The sequence below is a fragment of the Magnolia sinica genome, chromosome 1 (genome assembly GCF_029962835.1).
Source record: "Magnolia sinica isolate HGM2019 chromosome 1, MsV1, whole genome shotgun sequence".
In the NCBI taxonomy this organism is placed as follows: Eukaryota; Viridiplantae; Streptophyta; class Magnoliopsida; order Magnoliales; family Magnoliaceae; genus Magnolia; species Magnolia sinica.
This window is the reverse complement of record NC_080573.1, coordinates 40,275,439-40,299,626: the sequence shown is the minus strand read 5'-3', so window position 1 is coordinate 40,299,626 and position 24,188 is coordinate 40,275,439. Positions and strand designations below refer to the sequence as shown.

Sequence of the window (24,188 nt, the reverse complement as noted above, 5' to 3'; positions counted from 1 at the left end):
TCTCGATACGGGTACAAAAAAGGGGAACGACTGATACAGCCCCGAATCGCGTAACGGGTACCACCGTTACTGATACGTATCGGCCGTTATGGCCGATACGTAACTGATATGGGACACCTTGCTTGACTCCCTACATTGTTTCTACCCTCTAACGACGACTGTCGGGGACTATGGATATGGTCACACATTGTGCAACAAACTCTTCTGGGGGGTCTTCTACAGGTGTCGCATTTTCCGATACGCCTTGAAGGAGTGGGGAAAACGAAAGATATGAGGTTTGACATCGAAACCTTCCCTTTTGATCCCGTTCCCTTTCTATGTGAACGACTTCAGTGAGCACTTATCGGATTTCCTCCCATGTCATAGTTTGAGCAGTAGCAGGCGTAAACCCATGATATTTGACTTTTTGTGGTTGTGACCCTTTTGCTTGTTGTCCATTATAGTTCATAGCGGCCATCATTGGAGGATCAAAGGCCTGATTCGCGTTGCGGGTTAATGCTGCTAACACATCTCGAAGGTTCCTGCACTCTTCCATTAAAAGAGCCTGTGTGCGTGCCATCTCAGCTAAACTCTCATTTGTTGAAAGAGGATTAGTCTAACTAGTGACTGCCATGAAGACTGTTGCTTCCTCGCTCCTTGGTTGGCTTAGCATTGAAGGAGAGGATGAATACATCGTCATTGGTGATGTTAAGGAAAACGAACCACTGTTGACCCGAAACTAGCGTATTGCTGTCTCGGGGAACTAGCTAACTCGAAACACGCTGCTTTTGATACAGAAGCTCGCATTGAATTCATTATTAGTGGTACTACAGGTGAAGGCTTGTTCGGCATGATCACCTTCCCTTTCCCCATCGGGACTTTTGATGAAGCTAGCGCGAACATGTTTCCTGTTGTAATTGGAAGTGCAGGAAAATCCCATGGAAGGAAAAGAGGTTCAATCCTTTTTGGGAAGCGTGAGGGTGGAACTATGACGGGATTGCGCTTAGCGGTATTTCATGTGATTGGTTCTCTTGTCGCTCTCGACGAATCTGGGTTCTTTGCATGCGGGGATTAGATCTTCCTCATTCTAGTTGTCACAACAGTTCAAACATCATCGGTTTTATTCGTGACGGGTGAAGCGGAAATAACCTTGACTACTGTTCACAGTCGTTCACGTCGGACAAGAGTTGGATAAGCTTTCTTCAATACCTTCTTCGGTGATGCTTCGGCCTTGTTTATGTGGGCCACAAGGAACCCATTGGGTGTGAAGTAAACAAACACATTGGCAAGAGGGAAAGCCATGAGGATTGCACAGGAGTATAGTACTTGTATCAAACATGCCACTATTAGTTATTTCAGTTAGTACAAGTTGTATCTTGTTTTAGATATGAAGGGAGGAATGTTCCTATCGAGAGTCGCCATTTTGGCGCCTTTGTAGCGCCTTTTCTATGACAAACATCTTCCAATCATTTCGATATTATTATTAGGTACAAATATTCCAAGCCCTCTACCAGAGATTTTGGGTTCGATCCCCAACAGAGTCGCCATTTTGTAATGTCAAAATTTTGTTTTGGAGATTGGAATGTATGTAATTTAATAAATAACAAAGAAAATTTAAATGAAAGAATGTTTGTCATCGAAAATTACATTCTTCTAAGTTCTGTTACATTCCTTTTAATTATATCCCTTTGGCAAATCCCTTTATTCTAAAACAAGATACGTTTGAGTGTACAACATTGAATAAAGGTTATCAAATGATTTCGACAGCATGTCGCCTCCTGTTGGACATCCATCGAAATGATGGGAGTGTTGTGCGGGTTTAGAATCACTTCTTCATGCTTCAAAACTATAATTGAATCATTCCAAGTTGGAAAAGTAGTCGATGCATAAATTAGAGGAGTTCGAGAGCAAGCATAAATGCTTCATTTGAAGATTCAATGCCCTCGTTACGCGATCGCTTAATAGCTCTTTCTACAGTCGCTAAAGGGTTATTGTGCAGTCACACAACCATAGTTGCACATTCATGCACAACACCCCTTGCACAATCGCACAACACCCATTGCACAGGTTCGCGACTTGACAGAACTTCAACCTTCTCTTTCTTCAATCCCGACAACTTTTCCGACCCAAGATGCAACTGACCAAGGCCAGTGCATGACTCTTAGGAAAGACTTGTTGTGCGGGTCTTCTTGGTACCTTCAGTTGTGCGGATAGGATCTCTGGGGACACTCTAGAATCTCAAAAAAATCCTCAAATGAGAGAGCTAATGGGGTATTTATAGCCATTCACACGTAAAACCCCTCTTTGCACAACTCAAATCTGTGTGGTGTGGTGTGATCGCATAACACTTGCTGGTTTGAGCTTGTTGTGCGAGCTCACAACAACTCTTTGTTGTGCGGTTACACGAAGAGTTCTCAATCATTCTGTCAGTGCCCCTTGATCATTCTGCCGTTGTGTAGCCACGCAACACCTCTCTGTTGCGCGGTCATGCATCTCATCTTTAACAAACTTTTTTGCCTTGACAAATTGATCTATGGGATTGAGAGGTCAAAAAACTATGAAGGCAGATTGGAACTCTATCCCAGCTCACCACGTGAAACCTTTTGTTGTTTGTTGCTATCAAGGAACTGGTGTTTAGAGAAATCCAATAACCACCATCATGGATGTGCATTCCTTCACCATGAATTTCTTCTCCCCAAAATCACTCGACCATCACAAACCATCCATTCAAATGTATACCTTCAAGAACCCCAACCTTCACAACCCACCATCTCAAACCAATACCATCTAAGTCCCTCAAGCATCATAACACCATCTTAAACCAATACCATCAAGATTTGCAACCATTACAAACCCCCATCGCAACAATCCCGTACCTCCAGGAACCTCATCCATCAGATTCGAACCATTCATCACCCCGTGCATTGTCTTTCTGTTTACAATGAGGAAGATGGAATTGGCCAAGCGGGAGAGTGTAGTCCGTAAATCGTTTCTAAGATTTCAATGAAATTTGTCATCCTTTTGACAAGAATCCAGTCTTCAGTATTCGTCAATTCACATTTCATCGTTGGAAGCTCAATTTCACATGAGGACTTTTGCAATCACTAACCTTTTGTTCGATATCCAGTTGTCGATGGTTAGCTGATCGAGTTCCAGAGTATTGTTGGAGGTACACTCTATGACGCGAAGTCAGTCGTGTCTTGTAATGTCATAGGAGATCAGTCTTTGATGCAGAGCTAGTCTAGCTACCGAGCATCTTGGGAGAACCACCCTTTTTTGGTGGGTTTGAACATGACGACAAGAAGTGTGGGGAAGAGTCCAAAGGTAATGATGCTACGATCATTGCAACCAGTTTGATTGTGACATGACTTTTGCATAGACCACCATCTTTCGACAAGGATCACATCCTGTTTCTGGCCCATGGATGTTTGTCCACACAAGCGAGATGCAATCACAAGCAGGCATGAATGAGGGATGGATGACCATCAAGGGAAGCCAATTATGCTGTGGAGTGCATGTGTGTTGGTAAATGTCACCAAACCATGTTCTCTTGCCATTTTAGTTAGCAGTGGATCCATAGACATGGTGTGTTGAGGGTACCCAATTTTAGGGAAGTGAAGGTGACCATTAGTGGATTCCATCCACAATAGTGGTTCTTGAGTCAATAAATTGCACAAATGGTGCCACCTTTACCATTGGAGAAGATCATGACCTACAAGTCTACAACATGTTTGGTGATTCAAGCAATGTAGGAGATTTAATGATCTGAAGATTCAATGATCTGTAATGCAATGTACCAATGTTGAATAGTAGGAGAGCCTATGATTTGGTCATTCAGAGCTCTCAATGGAAAATTTATTGTGTACCAATGTTTGTGTTTGATCTGAGAGGACAATGGAACTCCTTTGTCGTGTGCCCCATAGGGGAGCTATTCAATAACAGTAGCTGATGCAGGACATGAAATTCAAGTATGATGTGCAAGATTTTCAGGCTTTAGATCACACTAGTTCAGAAACAATTACACAAAATTCCACATCCTACACAAAAGTTCAAACACTCAATCAAGGGGAATCTTATGCGGATCTAGGCCTACACATGCTAGGGCCGGATTAATTAAAATTATAGGCCAAACAAGAATCAAAGGAGAGTAAATTCATCCAGACATGCACAGAAGTAATTCCCCAATCTAAGGGATTCAAAAATTTCAATTTGAGGAACCTTAAGTTTGAAGAAAGGGTATAAAATTGGGGATTTGAGTAATTTAGGGTTAGGTTTAGGGATTTTGGGTGAAAGATGAGTGAAAGAGAGGAGAGAGATGAACCAGAGAAGTGCCGCACGTGTGAACAACAGCAATGGCCCAGACGCACATGCGTGTGATCCCGGCCGCATGTGTGTGAGGTTCACTATTCAGAAAAAGGCTATCTTGGCCCTGGTCGGCCAGGGATGGACTCCAAAATCCCTAAATCTCAACTCGATCCGATGCACGGTTTGTGCGTGGTGCTCCACCGAAGTTTTAGCCCTCCTGTAGGGCCAGATTCTGAATATCTGCTGTAAAGAGAAAAGCGCCTGCAAATATTGATGGATTTGTATATGGAATGCTTGTAGGAGGAGAAATATGGATGGAAGAAGGTAGGGGTGAATCGGAATAGGTTTGGCTTCTCACCACGGTAATCAATCCTTCGAGGAAGGGAGAGTTTCACACCTAATTGAATCTTCACAACTCAGAAATTTAGAGGAGTAGAAAAATGCAACAATTTTATTAATATTCATTCAGAAAAAAATACTACAAGAGGTGCTTATTTATAATAAGACACTATACCCCAAAACTCACCCCATGTGCCCAACCTATTACTTGGAGACGAAGTAATAAAAAATAATAACTAATCAAAGCAATTTAAACCGTCCATGATATTCCTAATAACAATAATAAGTAAAACCCAAAGTACTAGAATATTTAGAATAGTGGGCCACGATCATAAGAACCCATGTTGGGATTCACATGCCGATCGTGTCCACTCCAAGGAACCAAAACGCAATCCTCTAACTAGGAGGCCCTCATTGTACGTCGTCATCGATCCAGAGCGATGGTGGGGCCCTCCTTGCCTACGTGCGTGGGGGAGGGGGGATCCGCCATCCGACGTCGATATTATTTGATGGTCTAGGATATCCTTTATCTCCTCTCTGGGTATGGGAAGGGTAGGTATGGGACGTAGAGGCTGGGAAGATGGGTCGGGAGGGGGACATGGATCAAGGAAAAGGTCTGGGGAATCAGAATCAATGACTCCTTGAAATGCAACTAGATCCTCCACATTGAATGTGGAACTAATTCCCGTGGAGGGTGGAAGATCTACCACATACGCATTGAGATCGTTTCGTTTTATAATTTTGAATGGTCCAGTGCTACGCGCGTGTAATTTAAGAACGGCTCCCTAAGGGTATCGGTATGGCCTGATGCGGATCATTATAGAGTCTTTTACATTGAATTCATTGAAACGTTTATGTTGGTCTGCAGAAAGTGTGTAATGTTCATTACTAGTCATGATCTTTTGCTTGATTTCTTGATGCCATGAATGAATGTGATGCGCAAAAGACTGCAGACTCTGACGGCCTATGGGACAGTGATATAGGGACAAGATCAATAGGTTTCCTAGGTTTATAACCAGTAACGACTTCAAAAGGACTTAGACCTGTGAACCTATCGACAAAATTATTAAATGCAAACTCGGCTATAGGTAGTACGGTGTTCCACGTCCTGGTGTGTTGTATATCCCTCATAGGGGGAAACTCGTTTGGTAGATCATCAGGAAAGATATCACGAAACTCATCCACTACCGGAATGACCTCAGTGGGTAACTCTACACTAGCCTCTGGTGCACTCTCTCTAGCCACAAGGCCGTACATGTCGTACCACTAAAAAAAGGTGGTCCATGTCTATTTTTAAAAGCTTTAGGGTCCAAGTGGCTATCAAACGTAGGGGCATCTACCCTAACTCCTTTGAGAAGTTGCGTATCAGGGTCATAGTAGTCTTGATATCCCTCACGGAGTTGGTGCACGGGTGTGCGCCCATAACTGATTCCTTGGCCACCTCCATTCCTTGGTCTATCCTCCTGACCACCTGCCTGAGATTGGACATCTTCCCCAATGGTGGGGTTTGCCGTGGCGGAGGTCTCTGGTTGGGTAATGTGCACATCAAGCTGTTCAAAGCGTTGGTCCATACGTTGTTCCAAGCTCCTACCTGAAGACTCAAACTACTAGGTCAACTTATTCATTGACTCTTGCAATTGCTCCATGTTTAGTGTAAGGTGCAAGCCAAAACCACGACCCGTACGTGCGGGCATACTACTACTAACTCAATATAAGGACTTTCTACTACGACTATATGTGCCTAAATGAAACTAAATGATCCTACAAGACTCTATGATGAGAGTTAATGCAAACTAAACGTGAATAGACCAAACCTTAAACATGCAATGCATTCCCCTATAAGAACCCTAAGCTTTAATACCAAATTTGATGCAGGACATGAAATTCAAGTATGATGTACAAGATTTTCAGGCTTTAGATCACACTAGTTCAGAAACAATTACATATAATTCCACATCCCACACAAAAATTCAAACACTTAATCAAGGGGAATCTTATGCGGATCCAGGCCTACACATGCTAGGGCCGGATCAATCAAAATTATAGACCAAATAAGAATCAAAGGAGGATACATTGATCCACACATGCACAGAAGTAATTCCCCAATCCAAGGGATTCAAAATTTTCAATATGGGGAACCCTAAGGTTGAAAAAAGGGGATAAAATTGAGGATTTGAGTAATTTAGGGTTAGGTTTAGGGATTTTGGGTGAAAGAGGAGTGAAAGAGATGAGAGAGATGAACCAGATGCACGTGCGTGTGATCCCAGCCGCACGTGTGTGGGGCCCACTATTCAGAAAAAGGCCACCCTGGCCCTAGTCGGCCAGGGATGGACTCCAAAACCCCCAAATCTCAACTCGATCCGATGCACGGTTTGTGTGTGGTGATCCGTCGAAGTTTTAGCCCTCCTGCAGGGCCAGATTCTGGAAATCTGCTGTAGAGAGAAAAACGCCTGCAAATATTGATGGATTTGCAGATGGAATGCTTGTAGGAGGAGAAATATGGATGGAAGAAGATGGGGTGAATCGAGATAGGTGTAGCTTCGCACCACGGTAGTCAGCCCTTCGAGGAAGGGAGAGTTTCGCACCTAATTGAATCTCCACAACTTAGAAATTTAGAGGAGCAGAAAAACACAACAATTTTATTAATTTTCATTGAGAAAGCAAGGTTACAAGGGGTGTCTATTTATAATAAAACCCTATACCCCAAAACTCGTGCCATGTACGCAACCTATTACTTGGAGACGAAGTAATAAAAAATAGCAACTAATCAAAGCAATCTAAACCGTCCATGATATTTCTAATAAAAATAATAAGCAAAACCCAAAGCATTAGATTATTTAGAATAGTGGGTCACGATCATGAGAACTCATGATGAGATTCACATGCCGATCGGCTCCACTCCAAGGAACCAAAACACAGTCTTCTAACTAGGAAGCCCTCCCTGGACGTCATCATCGATTCAGATCGATGGTGGGGCCCTCCTCCTTGCGTGCATGCGTGGGGGAGGGGGGGCGTGCGTGTGCGCATGATGTCCCCATTAGTAACGGTGGCCGTAACTGCCGCCATCGTTACTGTTATGATATGGGCTGTAACAGCTGTTACGACATTTTTTTAATTTAAAAAACATGTTTCTAGACCGTTACGGGACTGCTACAGACTGTTGCGGGACTATTACAGGGCTATTACAGGCAATGTTCGAATGATCTCCGATATTATCGAAATATCTCTGATATAATCTTTATCTCTAGCTCAGCGATATTGATAACACTGGTACGATACTGATAATGCTAGTAGTATTAGAAATTTCAGGTATTAGCAATGTATCGCTAATATCGCTAACATATCAATATCGCTAATGTAATCGCCAATATTTTCAACTATGTAAATTCTAAGTGTTGCTTGTATTACCAATGCATTAATATCACTAATGTATCACCAATATTTTTGACTATGTAAATTCTAGGTAATGCTTGTATCATAAGTGTATCGATAATATTTCAATAATATTGCCAACGTATTGATATCATTAAAACTTGTTTATTAGAAAAAAAAATTATTTCAAATTTTTTTTTTTTTCATGGGCACATGGTTGTATATAGTGTTCAATTTGTCATTGATAATATTGAGATATTCTCAATATTATCGATATCGCAACATGCGCGATATTAAGACCATAATCTTTCGTTTCCTTTCCAATTGTTGATGATTTCTTGGTGAAATATCATGTGTTATTGATATTTTGCATTATCGATGGGTGTTTGGATGGAAGGTTGGATGGTTAGATAGGCCGGATGGGATGGTTGAATTGATTTCTTATAACAATACATGCTTTTAAGGCCCCATTAAATGGAAACTTGTTATATATGCATTCTTTTTGCAAAATTATAAATATTATTATTATTATTATTATTATTTTTGTAATTTCTAAATATGCAAACATGTACATTTTAACATTTCTTGAAGTTTCGCTAAGGATTCAACCGTTTCTCCCATGTTTCCCCGCATTTCCAATTATCAGCGATATTATCCGCGATATCGATATTGTTTCCGTATCCCTGGCTAGTGAAACTTGTAGCGATACCGATACTTCGAACGCTGGTTACATGTAGTTTTTTCTGTAACGGCCATCACGGCCGTTTCGGCCCCGTAATGCGTAACGGTTATGGCCGTTACCATTACGTAATGGCTGTTACACAACTGTTCTTGTATACCTTGCCCATAGGTTACATCCAAACACCTGGATACACCAAAGCATGCCAAGGAAACCGCAAACATGCTGACTAATAGCCAAATCATGCCATCCAGCAGGAGGACAGAATCAACAGCCTCGGAGGTGATCTTTGACTGGTGGAAATAGTTTTCTTCCAGCAAGTGATCCATCCCTGACTAGCATAAGCACCTTTTTGGCAGTTCTGTGGTTCCCTAACTATGGCAGTTATGTGAGGGGTCTTTGAGGTATTTTCTTGTATGATTAGTTTGTTCGTTAGATTAGTTAGCTTGGTTGAAGAGTTGAGGATTAGTTGTGATTACAGTAATCACAAGTTTAGTTAGGGATTAGTTTCACAAGTGTAATTGTTAATTTTCTGCTTTTTTAATTAGTTTTGATTGAGATTTGAGAGAGGGCAGGCAGGTGGGCTTGGAAGTACTTGAGGGAGGTCGGGCGGGCTTGGAAGCACTTCTCTGCCTTCTTGGGAGAGGATTTTCTGCTTGAGAGACTGGTTTCCTGGTTTTTGTTAGGTGTTTTTTCACGTTGTATGGAAAACTCTGTTCATTGTCTAGTGAAATCCAAGTCCACGTGGATGAGCCAACTCACTTTTGGTAAGGTTTAGGACCATTGATAATGTACTGCTGCAATCTGATACCTATTTGCTGGGACTTCCTATAAATGAGGCATTGTGAGTGTGTATGTTTGTGTGATGAATGCAATCATGCCCGTGGTTGTAGAGAATTGATACAAAATTACTAGAATAGTAGTGCTCAGTGCCACTTTACAATTTATATGATCTAGTTATAAATATTTCTGTATTGTTCTGAATTGCACCCTCTTTCTGTCTACTTTTAGTGATGCAGGAATTTCGGCTTTGGCATTTCATCCCGCCCGGAGTATGGCTGTGAGCTCTTCTTATGGTTGTGACTTCAAGGTAATCTAGCTCATTCATTTCCTCGGTGCTTAGCTTTATATCCATAGTCTCCCTTCTTAACTTGGCAAGTTGCTTTTTACAGATCTGGGGTCATAGTTATGACATTCAACCAACAGATCAAACAGCTCAGAAATCTGGTTGGAGATGCCAATCTGTTGGTTCATACAAGTATAGTCCCTCTTCTCACCTCTTTGGTCTAACCCAAAATGATTATTACAATCCATTCACAGCATTTAAAGATTTTAAAAATAAAAATAAAAATAAAAAATGCTTTTCTTGTTTGTTGGTATATCTGTCTCATTGTCTGTGTGGCCCATTAGGCCGTATTGGTTCCGTTAATAAAATATTCCTGAAATATCTCCAACTTGCAATAAAAGAAATTATAGGAATCAATCAAAGAAATCCAGTTGTCACATAACTGACTATATGCTTAACCATACAGTCCTGTGTACAGCTGTATGATATATGTTGACCATTTGGTTTATACATTGGCCCAGAATTTCTGTCTACTGTTTGCATATAGGGCCCATAAAAGCTAACCATTGGAGAATGTCCCTTCTCCAATTGGATGGTTCATCCACTGAGAGTTTTCTCTCAGCGTGGCAAGGTACTGATTTAGGAAACCAAAGAAAGGAGATTTGGAGAATTTCCCTTCTCGCTATTTGGTGGACAGTTTGGGAAGAAAGAAATGGGAGATGTTTCAGGGATATTTCAAACTCGGCAGATTCTCTAGTTAATAGGGTGAAATTCCTCTTGGTGGAATGGGCCTCTAATGTTGCTTCTCTAAAGGGTTGTAATTTGTCTTTTTTAGGTGGGTAATCTGCTCGATATCTCAGCGGGCCGATTTCCCACTTCTTTTGTAATCCGTTCCTCTTATCAATTTAGAATCGTTATCTTTCAAAAAAGAAAAGAAGCTAACCATTGGCCTCGTGGGTCCCACAGTCCGTGTATGAACCATCCAATTGGACTGCTAAAATATCATTGGGATCGTTGGTGACACGGGGCAATCAGATGGCTTTCCCTTCAGTCAGACAGCATAAATATTGGCCCCTTTTTGTGGCGATCAGGTAGCCTTGCATCAAACCCCATCCACATTGCAGCCAATCAGATCAGTGGTCTGGGTCATTGAACTAGCCCTGCCTGTATGCATTAAGCCTGGCAATGGGTGGGTCTTGTGCCCAGATTTTGAACTGGTTGGGGTGGGCTTACCGGACCTGGCCTATTCAAAATGTTGATCTTGCCTGGCCCAAGCCTGGCAAATTACCAGCCCAAGTATGCATTAGGACTCATGCCCGGATGCATTAGGACTTAGTTCCTCCATGACTAAATGCCATTTCCATGTGAAAGTTATAGCCATTAGATGAATGAGCTTTAGTCTTTCGAGTGAGTTTTAGCCATGTGAATCACCTGGATCACATGGATTTCATTTGATCAAAGGTTGAAAGAATACTATTATCTTTGTAGAGTGCCTCGATTGTCTTCTATCGTACCTAAAATAATGTCCTCCCGCAACCGAAGCTCCTACCTAGCTTAGGAAGATACTTCAATAGAGACAGAAAATTAAATAAAGTTGCTCCTATCTGCACTTGGTTTCACTCACATTTATCTTCTCAGTTCTCATCTTGAATCAGAATTAAACTTCTCTGGTTTTCTTATCCCACTTAAGAATTATTTTGCCATTACAGCTCCAGCTGTCGTTCTGATTGAGAACTTGATTTTCATGCAGGAAAAGGCCAATGACAGCTGCTGCATTTTCTGGCGATGGCTCTGTTCTAGCTGTTGCTGCAGAAGATGTTGTCACTTTGTGGGACCCAGACAAGAATGTTCTTGTAGCTGTAATTGGAGAGACTCTCATGGTGATTCTCTGAATATCTTTATCTAATTGTGCTGTGTGTGCAAAGAAGACCTTTGTTAGCATTATATCAAACAAGGTGTTGATAGCTTGAATATCATGTTTTCCAGCCAATCAGAGCACTTTCTTTCATCGGCAAGTCAGAATATCTTGTATCAGTATCTCAAGGTTCAAAACCACAGCTTGCAATTTGGAGCATGTCAAAACTGTCTATGTCATGGTCGTATAAACTTCTTGCAGAAGGTATGCTGATTGACTGTCACTCATCTCATGATTCTTGATTTCTATAGGAAACAGAGAATGATTTAGAAAGCTGGGCTTTGGTAAACCCCCCTGCACTTCATCATGTGTATGTGGATCTGGCTCAAAATCAGTTTGCTTGACTCATCAGACGGGCCACATGTTCATAGACATGTTTTGTTTTTAAAGAAAAAAACAAAATTTCAATGATCCACATTTGTTGTACATTGTAGCTCGCCTGATTAGTGGGATATTTCTGCCAGGTTATCTATACTGTGCAATGCACGGCACGTAAGTCTTATGCAAATGCCAATTTGGTATGTGTCGATGCACATGGAGGTGCATGTGAGCATGGAAGAACTCTTGGAAGTTTGTGTAATTTCTTAAATGCATAGTGACATTTGTCAATTAATTATGATGATTTTAAAATTTAATGAATTCTTTACGAGACATGGTAAGTGTAAGGGATGATTTGCTGCCCGATAGGGAATGCTCTGGAAGTTTTTCCTTGTGGGATCCAAGATATCTTGGTCCAGCAATGAATCCTTCGAAGGGGAATTTTTGTAGGTGTTATAGCCCAATCAGTGGAAAAGGAAAGACGCAATACTTGTGTGTGGGGGCACGCGTGTGCGTGTGAGAGAGAGAGATCTTGAAGGATGCCAAGATGCCCCCAACTATGCTGATTGAAAACCTGAAGGTTTTGTGATTGAATGGGCAGCGCTATCTCAAAACATGGGTGGCATGTCTGCTGTTGAGAATGAGATGGGGCTGGAATGGTCGAATCTGGTGGTGTAACCTTGTGTTTCTTCCTTCTGATAAACAGTTCATTTATCAAAGGGAATTTGATGACCCTCTGTGTCCTTTTGTGGGCCGTGGCTTTGTTTTCGTTGTGTGCTGGCCCTTTGGGTCCTTGTAATAAATTTCTGTGATTTCTAAAGAAAGAAAAGGGGGTGGGACCATTTGAAGTCTGTGATTGGTCTGTTGCTGTAAATTTGAGCAGGGAAGTGCATTGTAGTAGCACGTGTTGGTCCCATTGCCTACCTGTACCAATCACCAGCCCCTTTTCTGTCACTGTGGCTATGTTTTGGACTTCTGATTGTTGATCATCCATTTGCGAGATTTAGGACTTATTGCACATATCGAGCACACATGTTCTCACTCTATTTTCCTTATTTTCTTGTTTACTTCTGTGGTAACGATATGATTTGCATGGTTCCACCTATTTTATTGGCAACTCACTCCCCGTCTTTATTTGCAGCTGTGGCCTGCAATACAGACAGTTCTCAGTTTGCTGTTCTGGCCCTCATTCCCAAATCATGCAAACAGACTGTAGCTGATGAAACTGCACATGGCGGAGATGGGGTAATTTTATTATTCAATCCGGAAGATCCCGTTCCTATAGCGACTTGGTCTGTGAAGAAGGTATTATTGTTTTCAGGCTTTGATTTGCCACACTGACCATCTGACTCTAGAAAATTCTGCTTTGTGGTTTCTTTGGTGCTCTGAATATCTTTTGTATCCATTTCACTGGATTAAATTTAGGAGGATTTATAATGCAGGGGCATTTTCACACTGGGCTCGAGTGGGGTCGCATGTGGGATGCAGGGGCATACTCGGGGTGGGTGACCTATGCGATTTGGGGCCCATGGGGGAGGTCTCGTGTTCGAGACTCCTTGCTAGGGGTGATTAATGCGCATTTCACACAGGGCTCGAGTGGGGTAGCCCATGGGATGCGGGGACACACTCGGGGTGGGAAGCCCATGTGATTTGGGGCCCACGAAGGGGGTTTAGCCGAGGTCCTAACCCATGAGATGTGAGGCCTGGGCTATGAGATAAAGGGATTAATTCGCCATACTCTAATAGTTCGAGCTTTTAGAGCAAGTGGTTAATTGTCCTAAATCAAATTGGTATTAGAGCCTAGAGTTCTTGTAGGGAAATTCACCACATATTTAGGGTTTAGTTTGTTTGAGTCCTTCATGCATTCAGTCCATCATATATAGCTGAATTTTAGTAACGGTGTGTAGTCTCCTTCATATAGTCTCGTAGGGCTATTTAGTTTTTAGACGCATATAGTTGCCGTAGCAAGTCCTTAGGTTGAGCAAGTCAGTGTATGCCCACACGTATGGGTCATGGCTTCGGTTTGCACCTCACACTAAATATGGAGCAACTGCAAGAAACAGTGGCCAAGTTAGCCCAACCGGTTGAGTCCTTGAATAAGCACTGAGAACAACGCATAGATAAACGTCTTGAAGAAATAAAGGTCTCTTTCAGGGCAAACCCCACCACTGGGGAGGATGCCCAGTCTCAGGCAGTTAGTCAGGAGGCTAGGACAAGGAGCTGGTCATGGGCGCGTACCTGTGCACCTACCCCGTGAGGGACATCATGATCAATATGACCCAGATGCACAACTCTTCAAGGGAGTTAGGGTAGATGTCCCTACATTTGATGGCCACTTGGACCCTAAAGCCTTTATAGATTGGCTGGCGGATATGGACCACTATTTTGAGTGGTATGATATGTTAGATGCTCAACGAGTCCGATTCGCCAAGATGAAGCTTGTGGGTCAAGCAAAGAGGTTTTGGGTGACAGTTGAGCGAAAGAAAGAAAGAGCGAGAGAACTCTCAATAGTTCATTGGATATAGATGAAAGAAACGCCTAAAGAAAAGTACCTCCCTTTCTCTTATTGCTTACGGTTGATTGAGGAGTGGCAGTCTCTTCGACAAGGTTCCATGAGTGTTGCGGACTATATCGAGAAGTTTGAAGAATACTCGACCCGCTGTGAGGTTGATGAGGACCCAGTACTTACCCTTGCTCGTTTCAAAATGGGTCTCCGTCCTGACATCAGGAGAGAATTGCTCACCAAAGAGATAGACACTATTGAACAATTGTACCAAGTAGTGTTAGATGTCGAGCAATACCTTAAAACATCTGTGGGAAGGCTGTTTGACTTTCGGAAATCCGGTGCTAAGGTCAACCCCTCTGGGGCTAGACCTAACACGGGATTGCAAAACAAACCTTCCCCTAATGTTCAGCCCAGACCTAGGGATGATAAGGATAAAGAGATTGTCGGGTCTAGTTCACGTGGAAGTGGGGCCACTAGGTGTTTTAGGTGCCAGGGATTTGGTCATTTTGCTCACCAGTGTGGCACGAGAGAGGGCACCAAAGTACTCCTTATTGATGGACAAGTAGAAGTAGTGCCCCCAGAGAATGATAGTGAGGAGGAATATGAGTCAGTCGAAACCCCTAGTGATGAGGAAGTGGGAGCACAAGAGTGACCTTCGCAATTGTGCGTTGCGCCCTGGCTCAAGCCAAGAACACTGATGACTGGTGTTGCAACACGATCTTCTACACTTATGCAAAATGTGGGGAAAAGAGCTGTAAATGATCGGGGATAGTAGTAGTTGTGCCAACGTGGCACGATTAGCACTGAGTCGCTTGGGCTTGAAGTTGGAAGCCTATCCTCAGCCCTATAGAGTCTCCTGGGTTGATGAAACATCCATTCCAGTCTCACACCGCTGTCTTGTCCCTATTTAGTTCGGATCATATAAAGATACAATTTGGTGTGATGTTGTTCCTATGGATATAGGCCATATCATTCTGGGTAGGCCGTGGCTCTATGACAGGGATGTTACTATATTTGGTCGTTCAAATGTGTGTACATTCTGGTTTGAGGGCAAGAAGGTCAAGCTAAATCCTGTCACCCAAGAATACAACTGGAAAAGAGTTCACCATAGAGTGGTATGAGCGGCCCAAAAGAAGTGAAGGAGTCGAAGTCCAAGTTCAAACCGCTCCATATTTTGAATGCCAAAGACTTTTAGCGAGAGACGGAGGCGGACTCGATGATATACGCCCTTGTGGCTAGGGAGAGTGTACCAGAGACTAGCATAGAGTTACCCACTGAGGCCACTTAGGTAGTACATGAGTTTCGTGATGTTTTTCCTGATGATTTACCGAATGAGCTTCCCCCTATGAGGGATATACAGCATGCCATTGATTTAATCCTTGGGGCAATTCTACCAAACCTCCCGCATTACAGAATGAACCCAAAGGAGCATGCTGAGTTGAAGAGGCAGATTGATGAACTCCTAAAGAAGGGTTTCATTCGAGAGAGCATGAGTCTGTGTGCCGTGCCCGCCCTTCTTACACCTAAGAAGGATGACACATGGAGGATGTGTGTCGATAGTAGGGCCATCAACAAAATCACAGTCAAGTATCGGTTTTCCATACTGCGTCTTGATGACATGCTAGCTATGATGGTCAATGCTACTATCTTCTCAAAAATTGACCTCAAAGTAGGTATCACCAAATCCGTATACGCCCTGGTGATGAGTGGAAGACGGCCTTCAAGATGAAGGATGGGCTGTATGGCTAGTTATGCCTTTTGGGTTTACTAATGCCCCAAGCACTTTCATGCGTATGATGACCCAAGTGTTGACACCCTTCATGGGGAAGTTCTTGGTCGTATACTTTGATGATATTTTGATTTATAGCATAACTAAGGAGCAACACCTCAACCATTTGAGGCAGGTTTATGGGATCCTTAGGGTCGAGAAATTGTACACCAACCTAAAGAAGTGCGCGTTCTTGTTTATTAGTGTGATCTTCTTAGGTTTTATTGTGTCAGCTGAGGGCGTATCGGCGGATCTCGAGAAGGTCAAGGCCATCGTTAATTGGCCTGAATCCCGCAATATTCATGAGGTGCGCAGCTTTCATGGCTTAGCCACTTTTTATAGGTGGTTCATTCAAGGCTTCAGTTCCATTGTGGCTCTCATCACGGACTGCATAAAAAAGGAGAGTTTCAATGGACAAAGGGCGCCTCGAAGGCCTTCAAGGAGATAAAGGTCAAGATGATCGAAGCTCCAGTCATGCGACTTCCAGATTTTTCAGAAGCTTCTGAAGTCACATGTGACGCGTCAGGAGTCGGCATAGGAGGAGTACTAAGCCAAGAAGGGCACCCTGTCACCTTTTTAAGTGAGAAACTGAATGAGGCGAAGAAAAGATATTCCACCTATGATAAGGAATTCTACGCGGTAGTGCAATCACTACGCCATTGGCGACATTACCTGTTACCGCAAGAATTCGTCTTGTTCTCAGATCACGAGGCCTTGAGATACTTGAACTCTCAGAAGAAATTAAGCCCCAGGCACACCAAGTGGGTTCAATTCGTTCAAGAGTACACTTTTGTGCTTAAGCACAAGGCCAGTGTAGAGAATAAGCCTGCCGACGCGTTGAGTCGTCAAGTCGCATTACTCAACTCCATGAGCGTTGAAGTTACGAGCCTTGAGCGCATCAAAGAAGATTATTCCGAGTGTCCAGATTTTAAGGTTGTGTATACGTCTTTATTAGAGAGTCCGTTAGGAGCTAACATTGAATATTTGATTTTGGACGGATATTTGTTTAGGAGTGACCGCTTGTGCATACCACACACCTCCCTTCGCGATTTTCTTGTCTGGGAGTTACATTCAGGGGGGGTTGCGGGTAATTTCGGTTGTGACAAGACCATTGCCCTAGTGGAGGATAGATTTCATTGGCCAAGCCTCAAGCGAGACGTGACCAAAATTATAGGGCAATGCCGTACTTGTCAACTGGCAAAGCAGATGAAACAGAATACAGGATTATATACACTTTTGCTAGTCTCATTCATCCCTTGGCAGGACATCAGTATGGACTTCGTGCTTGGACTTCTCAAGACTATTCGAAAGCATGACTCCATATTTGTTGTCGTGGACCGTTTCTCTAAAATGGCCTACTTCATTCCTTGTTCTAAGACCTCTGACGCATCTCATGTTGCCAAGTTGTTCTTTAGTGAGGTCGTTAAACTGCATGGGTTACCAAAAACCATAGCGTCTGACCGTGACATGAGATTCATGAGTTACCTTTGGAAGATACTATGACACATGATGAATACTAGGATCCAATTTTCTTCTTCCTACCACCCTCAAACCGATGGGCAGACTGAGGTGGTTAATAGGAGCTTAGGGAGTTTACTTCGATATTTAGTGGGGGAGCATACCATGGCATGGGACGCCATACTACCCATAGCCGAGTTTGCATACAATAGTTCTGTCAATAGGTCCACAGGTCTAAGTCCTTTTAAAGTCGTTACTGGTTACAAGCCTAGGAAGCCTATTGATTTTATCCCCATATCATTGTCCCATAGGCCATCAGAGTCTGCAGAGTCTTTTGCACATCACATACATTCATTGCATCAAGAAATCAGGCGAAAGATCACTACTAGTAATGAACATTACAAATTTTCTGCAGACTGACATAGACGTTTCAAAGAGTTCAATATTGGGGACTCTGTGATGGTCTGCATCAGGCCCGAGCGGTACCTTCCAGGGGCCGTTCGTAAGTTACACGCGCGTAGTGCTAAGCCCTTCAAAATTATAAAGCGAAACGGTCTCAATGCGTATGAGGTAGATCTTCCACCTTCCATGCGAATTAGTTCCACATTCAATATGGAGGATCTAGTTGCTTTTAAGGGACCCACTGATACTTTGTCCGACCCTTCGCCCATCCATCCTGATTCCCCAGACTTACCCTTTGATCCATGGCCTCTTCCCGACCTTTCATTCCAGCCTCTGCCTCCCATACCTAGCCTTCAACACCCAAAGAGGAAATAGAGGATATCCTGGACCATGAGATAGTTTCCACGTCAGATGACGGGTTTCAGAAGTACCTAGTCAAATGGAAGTCACGCCCAACTTCAGACAACACGTGGCTCACTGAGGAGGAGCTTCAGAGACATGATCTTGACATCTTGGAGCAGTTCAGGAGTTTTATTTCGTCAGTGGCGAAATCTTCGCAGCCGAGGAGAGTTGATGAAGACATCGTGCGCACGCCGCTTACACGCGCACGCACGCCACCCCCCCTACACACGTACGTACGCAGGAGAGCCCCACCATAGATCTGGTTCGATGATGACGTCCAGGGAAGGCCTCCTAGCTAGAAGATGAAGTTTTGGTTCAAAAGGGTGGGCCCGATAATCAAGAAAAGCCTATCATGAGACCTCATGATCGTGGCCCACTGGTCGGATTGATGTCATATTTTAGGTTTTGCTTATTGTTATTATTTAGAACATCGTGAACGCTTTGAATTTCTTTGTTTAATTTTTATTTTAGTTTACTTCACCGCCAAGTAATAGGTTGCGCACATGGTGCGAGCTTTGGGGTATAGGATTTTCCCCATAAATAGGCACTTCTTGTAGTTCTTTTCATTCATTCAAGTTTAATAAAAAAATCCTGCTTTATTTTTCTGCTCTCTTCGTGAGTTGTGGAAGAATTCAAAAGTGGGTGCAAAGCCCTCCCTTTTCGAAGGGCTAACTACCGTGGTGCGAAGCCACATCGATCCCGATTCACCCCATCTTCCATCATTTTTTTTCCATCTCTACCACCATCCGTGCTTCGAATTCGTCCTTTGTTGCATCAGTTTTCTTCATTACAGCAAGTTTTCAGATTTCGGCCCGCAGGAGGGTTGAAACTTCGGCGGAGCCATAAGCCGTAACTCGGATCGACCCGAAACTTCGGGGTTTTGGAGCATTCCCTGGCCGACCAGGGCCAAGGACAGCTTTTCCGCAATCGATGCCCCCTCGCACGTGCGGCCAGGTACCTGCGCACGTGCGAGCGCCCTAGGCCCGCTGTCCACACGCGTGATCATTTTTTGGCTCAAGTTTTTATCCTCTCATAGCCGTTTTTCATAAATCCTAGCTCTAGATTACGTTTTTCCTAAGTTATTTGTCAATTTTCTCACCCTAGGGCTCCTTGAATTGAGATTGGGGAATCCCTTGGATTAGGGACTGATTCTTATGCATGTGTGGTTAATTTCTATTTCCCTTTGAGTATTGTTTGGTTCATAATTTTCACTGATCCAGCTCTAACGTGTGTAGGCCTATACCCGCATAGATTCCCTTTAATTGAATGTTTGGATTTTCATGTGAGATGTGGAATTTGTACGACTGTTTCTGAATTGGTATGATCTAAGCCTGAAATCTTGCATATCATATTTAAATTCATGTTCTGCATCAAATTTGGTATCAGAGCGGGAGGTCTCGTGTTCGAGACTCCTCACCGGGGGTGATTAATGCAGGGGCATTTTCAGAATGGGCTCAAGTGGGATCGCCTGTGGGATGCAGGGGCACACTTGAGGTGGGTGACCCATGCGATTTGGGGCCCACGGGGGAGGTCTCGTGTTCGAGACTCCTTACCAAGGGTGATTAATGTGCATTTCATACTGGGCTCGAGTGGGGTAGCCCGTGGGATGCGGGGACACACTCGGGGTGGGAGGCCTATGTGATTTGGGGCCTATGAAGGGGGTTTGGCCGAGGTCCTAACCCATGAGATGTGGGGCCTGGGCTATGAGATAAATGGATTAATTCGCCATACTCTAACAATTCGAGCTTTTAGAGCAAGTGGTTAATTGTCCTGCATCAATTTATATCTTCCTAACCTGAGGATATGTGTAGTATCCACGGAATTTGCACTGTTGGGGCCCATGGTTCAGTGATCCTGACCAATGATCTGATGGGCCCCAACCATGGACCTATCATGCTCTTGAAAAAAAAATCACACATTGGAAGATCTTAGCCATCTAATATCCGACTATTCTCGCGTATCTGAAGACCATTATCTTTATTGCATTTTTTTTATTGTTTTTTTCCTTCCCATTTTCAGATTACCAGTCAAATGGTCCATCAGGGCGCCCAGCAGACTGTCTGAACCGTCAGCCCTTTTAAAAACTTGGGGCCTGAGGGTTCTATTCATATTCTCAAGCAGAGGATCATATATTTCTCAAAATTTAGAGACTGAAAACTGTGATCCAAAACCTTACTTTTTCCCACCTCTGGTCTGGATTTGGTAAATGAACTTCTGGTTCAGCAGAGCTTTTCTTCTAATGTGACGAAGCCAGTTCCGCAGAAAATTGATCAAGCACATCTTTCCTCAATGTTTTATATTTTCTATTTATTCTATTCAGGCAAAGGGAGGTGGGCTTGCATTCTTGACACCCAATCCATCCCCTCATGAGAGGACATCTTCTGAGGGACTAGCACCATCAGCAATGCTTGTGTATATAAATGGCAATCATGAATACGTCATCTTCGATCCATACAGCAGAGAAGAGCACCAGATGAGCATGATTCGTCGGGAGAATGATGGCCCACCAGAAGAAACAGGTGATGCCCATGCTACTGTTCTTTGTTTGCTCAGATGTTATTGCCCAGTATCTTTTTTTCCCCACTATAAATCATGCAATGGTGATGCCAATGGTTTTATTTTCTTTATTTTCTCTCTTTTTTCCATTTTAATTTTTAATTTTTAATTTTTTAACATTATTCCTTTTTCTTCGCACCTGTTATCATTGCATAATTGTGATGGTCCTTGGCCATTATAATAACATCAATTTAGAACATGTTTTAAACAACAATGAGAGCACCTTCTTTTGAGCTTCCTTCCAACCATAGAGGGTTAAAAAACTAGTTCTTTTTAGCTATTCTTAGGACTAATAAATGTCCTTGTGAAGATGGATTTGGTTGCAAGAATGCAAGCCACTTTTCTTTATCTGAACTGGATAAAAGAGAACAGAAAACAACAAAATTAGTAACCAAACAAATTAAAAAGGAAAAGGAAAAAAGAGTCTCTTCCTGGTTTTTGCTCGAATCACCACAGAGAAGGCTTGAGCCTGGTTGGGTTGGTCAACTGAATTGAACTGCAATAATTCAATGCAATTAAATGGAAATAATCCAAGTGGGACCAGCCAACTCCATTCTTAATAATGAGGGATTGGGTGCCCAATTATGATTCAAATAATTTCAAGTTAGACTTAGGACTTGAAATTTTGGAAATTGCAATTTTGGCTATCATTTTAAAATGCTACTGCTCCCTTTTTATCATGTCCTCAATATTCAATTGAATTATTGCAATTCAGTCCAGCTGAGCATCCAAACATGTTCTTAAGAGTATGAGCTTCAAAAAGAGACCTGAAACAACAAGACATACTTCCAGCTAACACAATTAACTGTTTTTATTCCTCTCATTTTTATTTTTATTCCATTGCAGGACAATTTGGTTATGCATCTATCTACGGTGAACTTCCAGAATTTGAGGCGAAGAAAGACCATGTACCACCTGCCCCATTTGTGCCATCAGATAAACCATGGGAGACTATATTCAGTGGATCATCACATGTTCTTCCACCCCTCACCAAACTATGCTCTGCCTTTTTGGCATCCTTGCTAGAGAAGAAGCCAAGCATCCAACAGTAATTTCTCCACTTCTCAGCATTCAACCATGTGAACTGGGAACTGACTCGATGCAGGGAACTTCCTATCGGACCCATTTTGGCAACTTGGGGTCACTGAGAGACGTCTGCTCATTTGACGCATGGCTATGAATGAGACGGCGAAATCGATGATTTAGAAGGTTTTTTTATATTGTTGAAATGCAGCAACTTGCCAGGAGTTGGGAGTATCAAGGAGGAATGAAATGTAGGGTGGTTTTTGGCTGTTTGGAGTGGCATGAAACAGGGATGCGTGGAATTGGATTTCAAGCAATACTTAGAGAAAGGTCGTATTATAAATCAAACCAAGAGAAACAGCTAGAAACAGCTTCCAAAATTTTGGAAATTCTACAATTTTGTTTTTTTCTTAAATTATTGTAATGGCGAAATATCAGTTTTTGCAAAGATTCCACCATGTCCACATTTGGTGTTATATGTGGTTTTTGATTACATCAATGCCCTTATTTTCGCATATGGCCCAGCGAAGTCTCACACATTCAAGCCTATTCAAGCCTATTGGCCGTAGTAGAGAGATGAAAGGGTGGGGAGTCTTCTTTTCAGGGGACCTTTCAGGAGATTAATGAGCAGCTCTCGATGATGGAAGCGGATTGCGTCCTGCTCCTGTGGGCTGCGGGGCCCACCTGTACATCCATTTTTTCAGATCATTTTAGTGTATGAGTCTAAAAATTAGGCAGGTCCAATGCTCAAGTGGACTGCACCACAGGAAGCTGTGGCGATAATGAAACTAACTCACCAAAGTTTATTTGCCATCCTACCTGTTCATAAGGTTCATATAGACTTGGATGAGGGGAAAACACAAATATCAGATTGATCCAAAAACTTCTGCTGCTGACTAGAAGTTTATAATGGGGGGAATACTGTGTGGTCCATTCAACTTTGGATCTGCCTCATTTTTGAGTTCATATCCTAAAATGATCTGGAAAAATGGATGGACGGTGTAGATAAAACCTATAGATCACGGTGGGCGTTTCCATCCCACTGTTTTCTCTCCTCTGGTGTCACCCACTTGAGTATTTGATCCGCTTGATTTTCCATCTCGTGTCCTAACGTGGTCTTGTGAAACTGATGGACAGTGGATGTCATACGACCGTCACTGCAAGATTTCCACACGCAGGCTGTGGTAGGAAATTGGATTCTTCTTGAACTGTGATAGCTGATAACATATTATCGGTGGGATTTTCTGCGTTATCTTGTATTCATACTAATTGTCATGTGTTTTCTCATAAACTTGAGATGTAGGGCCCACCGATATGGGTTGGTGCAGAATAAAAACCGTTCAAATGGTCCACTTAAATGTGAGAGATGCTCTAATGCTTCCAGAGCACTATATCTCCTAGTTGCATGGGGACACTTAGTCCAATCCATTAATCTAGATTGTTCATTGGGTTCAAAGCACATTTCAAGGGCCACCAAGCAAACATCATGCCAATCTGACAAATATGAACCATTGGATCAATGGCTAATATGAATACTTGGGATAATTTATAAAAAATAAGTCCAATCAAGAATTTGATCCATCTATTTGTTAGTTAAAAATGGATGGTTGTTGAGAATAAGGCCAAAATCAAGGATGGATTGCCAATCAAAGTGCATGGTAGTCCATGAAATGTGTTCTAAACTTCAAAGATAGTTCAGATCATCTACTGGACTGTCCAAGTGAATAGATGGAACTAGGAGCCAGCTGGACTGTCCAAGTGAACCTATCCAACTAGGAGCCATCGACTGGACTGTCCAGGTGAACTGATGCAACTAGGAGAATTGTGACTTATAATTCGAGAGTATCTCATGGGCAATCATAAATACCAATTATCATCTTGGTCTAAAATTTGGTTTAGAGTAAAATGCACACCATTCGTTTTGCATAGGGCCCACTATAGTGTTTATATGCCATCCAATCCATTAATTTGATGGGCCTCATCAGCACGAAGGAATTAGCCAAAAGTCGTAGGGTTTATATGATATCCAATTCGTTAATTTGATGCACTGTATTTGAAGGAGTTAGCTAAAAATCATAGTATTTGTAGCGGTGCCATGCG

The 24,188-nt window shown here is 42.7% G+C and overlaps 1 protein-coding gene across 3 annotated transcripts in view; it reads left to right on the top strand.

Annotated features, from left to right (window-relative positions):
- LOC131246570 (uncharacterized) overlaps window positions 1–22,552 on the top strand; it is a 41,056-nt gene extending 18,504 nt beyond the window's left edge. For all 3 annotated transcript variants that reach the window (XM_058246835.1, XM_058246838.1, XM_058246840.1), the window contains 7 exons: window positions 9,686–9,764; window positions 9,847–9,932; window positions 11,491–11,620; window positions 11,727–11,859; window positions 13,115–13,278; window positions 20,830–21,028; window positions 21,912–22,552. In XM_058246835.1, the coding sequence (XP_058102818.1) occupies window positions 9,686–9,764; window positions 9,847–9,932; window positions 11,491–11,620; window positions 11,727–11,859; window positions 13,115–13,278; window positions 20,830–21,028; window positions 21,912–22,117 (997 nt within the window). In that variant the 3' untranslated portion in view covers window positions 22,118–22,552. The remainder of the gene's footprint in view (window positions 1–9,685; window positions 9,765–9,846; window positions 9,933–11,490; window positions 11,621–11,726; window positions 11,860–13,114; window positions 13,279–20,829; window positions 21,029–21,911) is intronic.
- The last annotated feature ends 1,636 nt before the right edge of the window (window positions 22,553–24,188 follow it).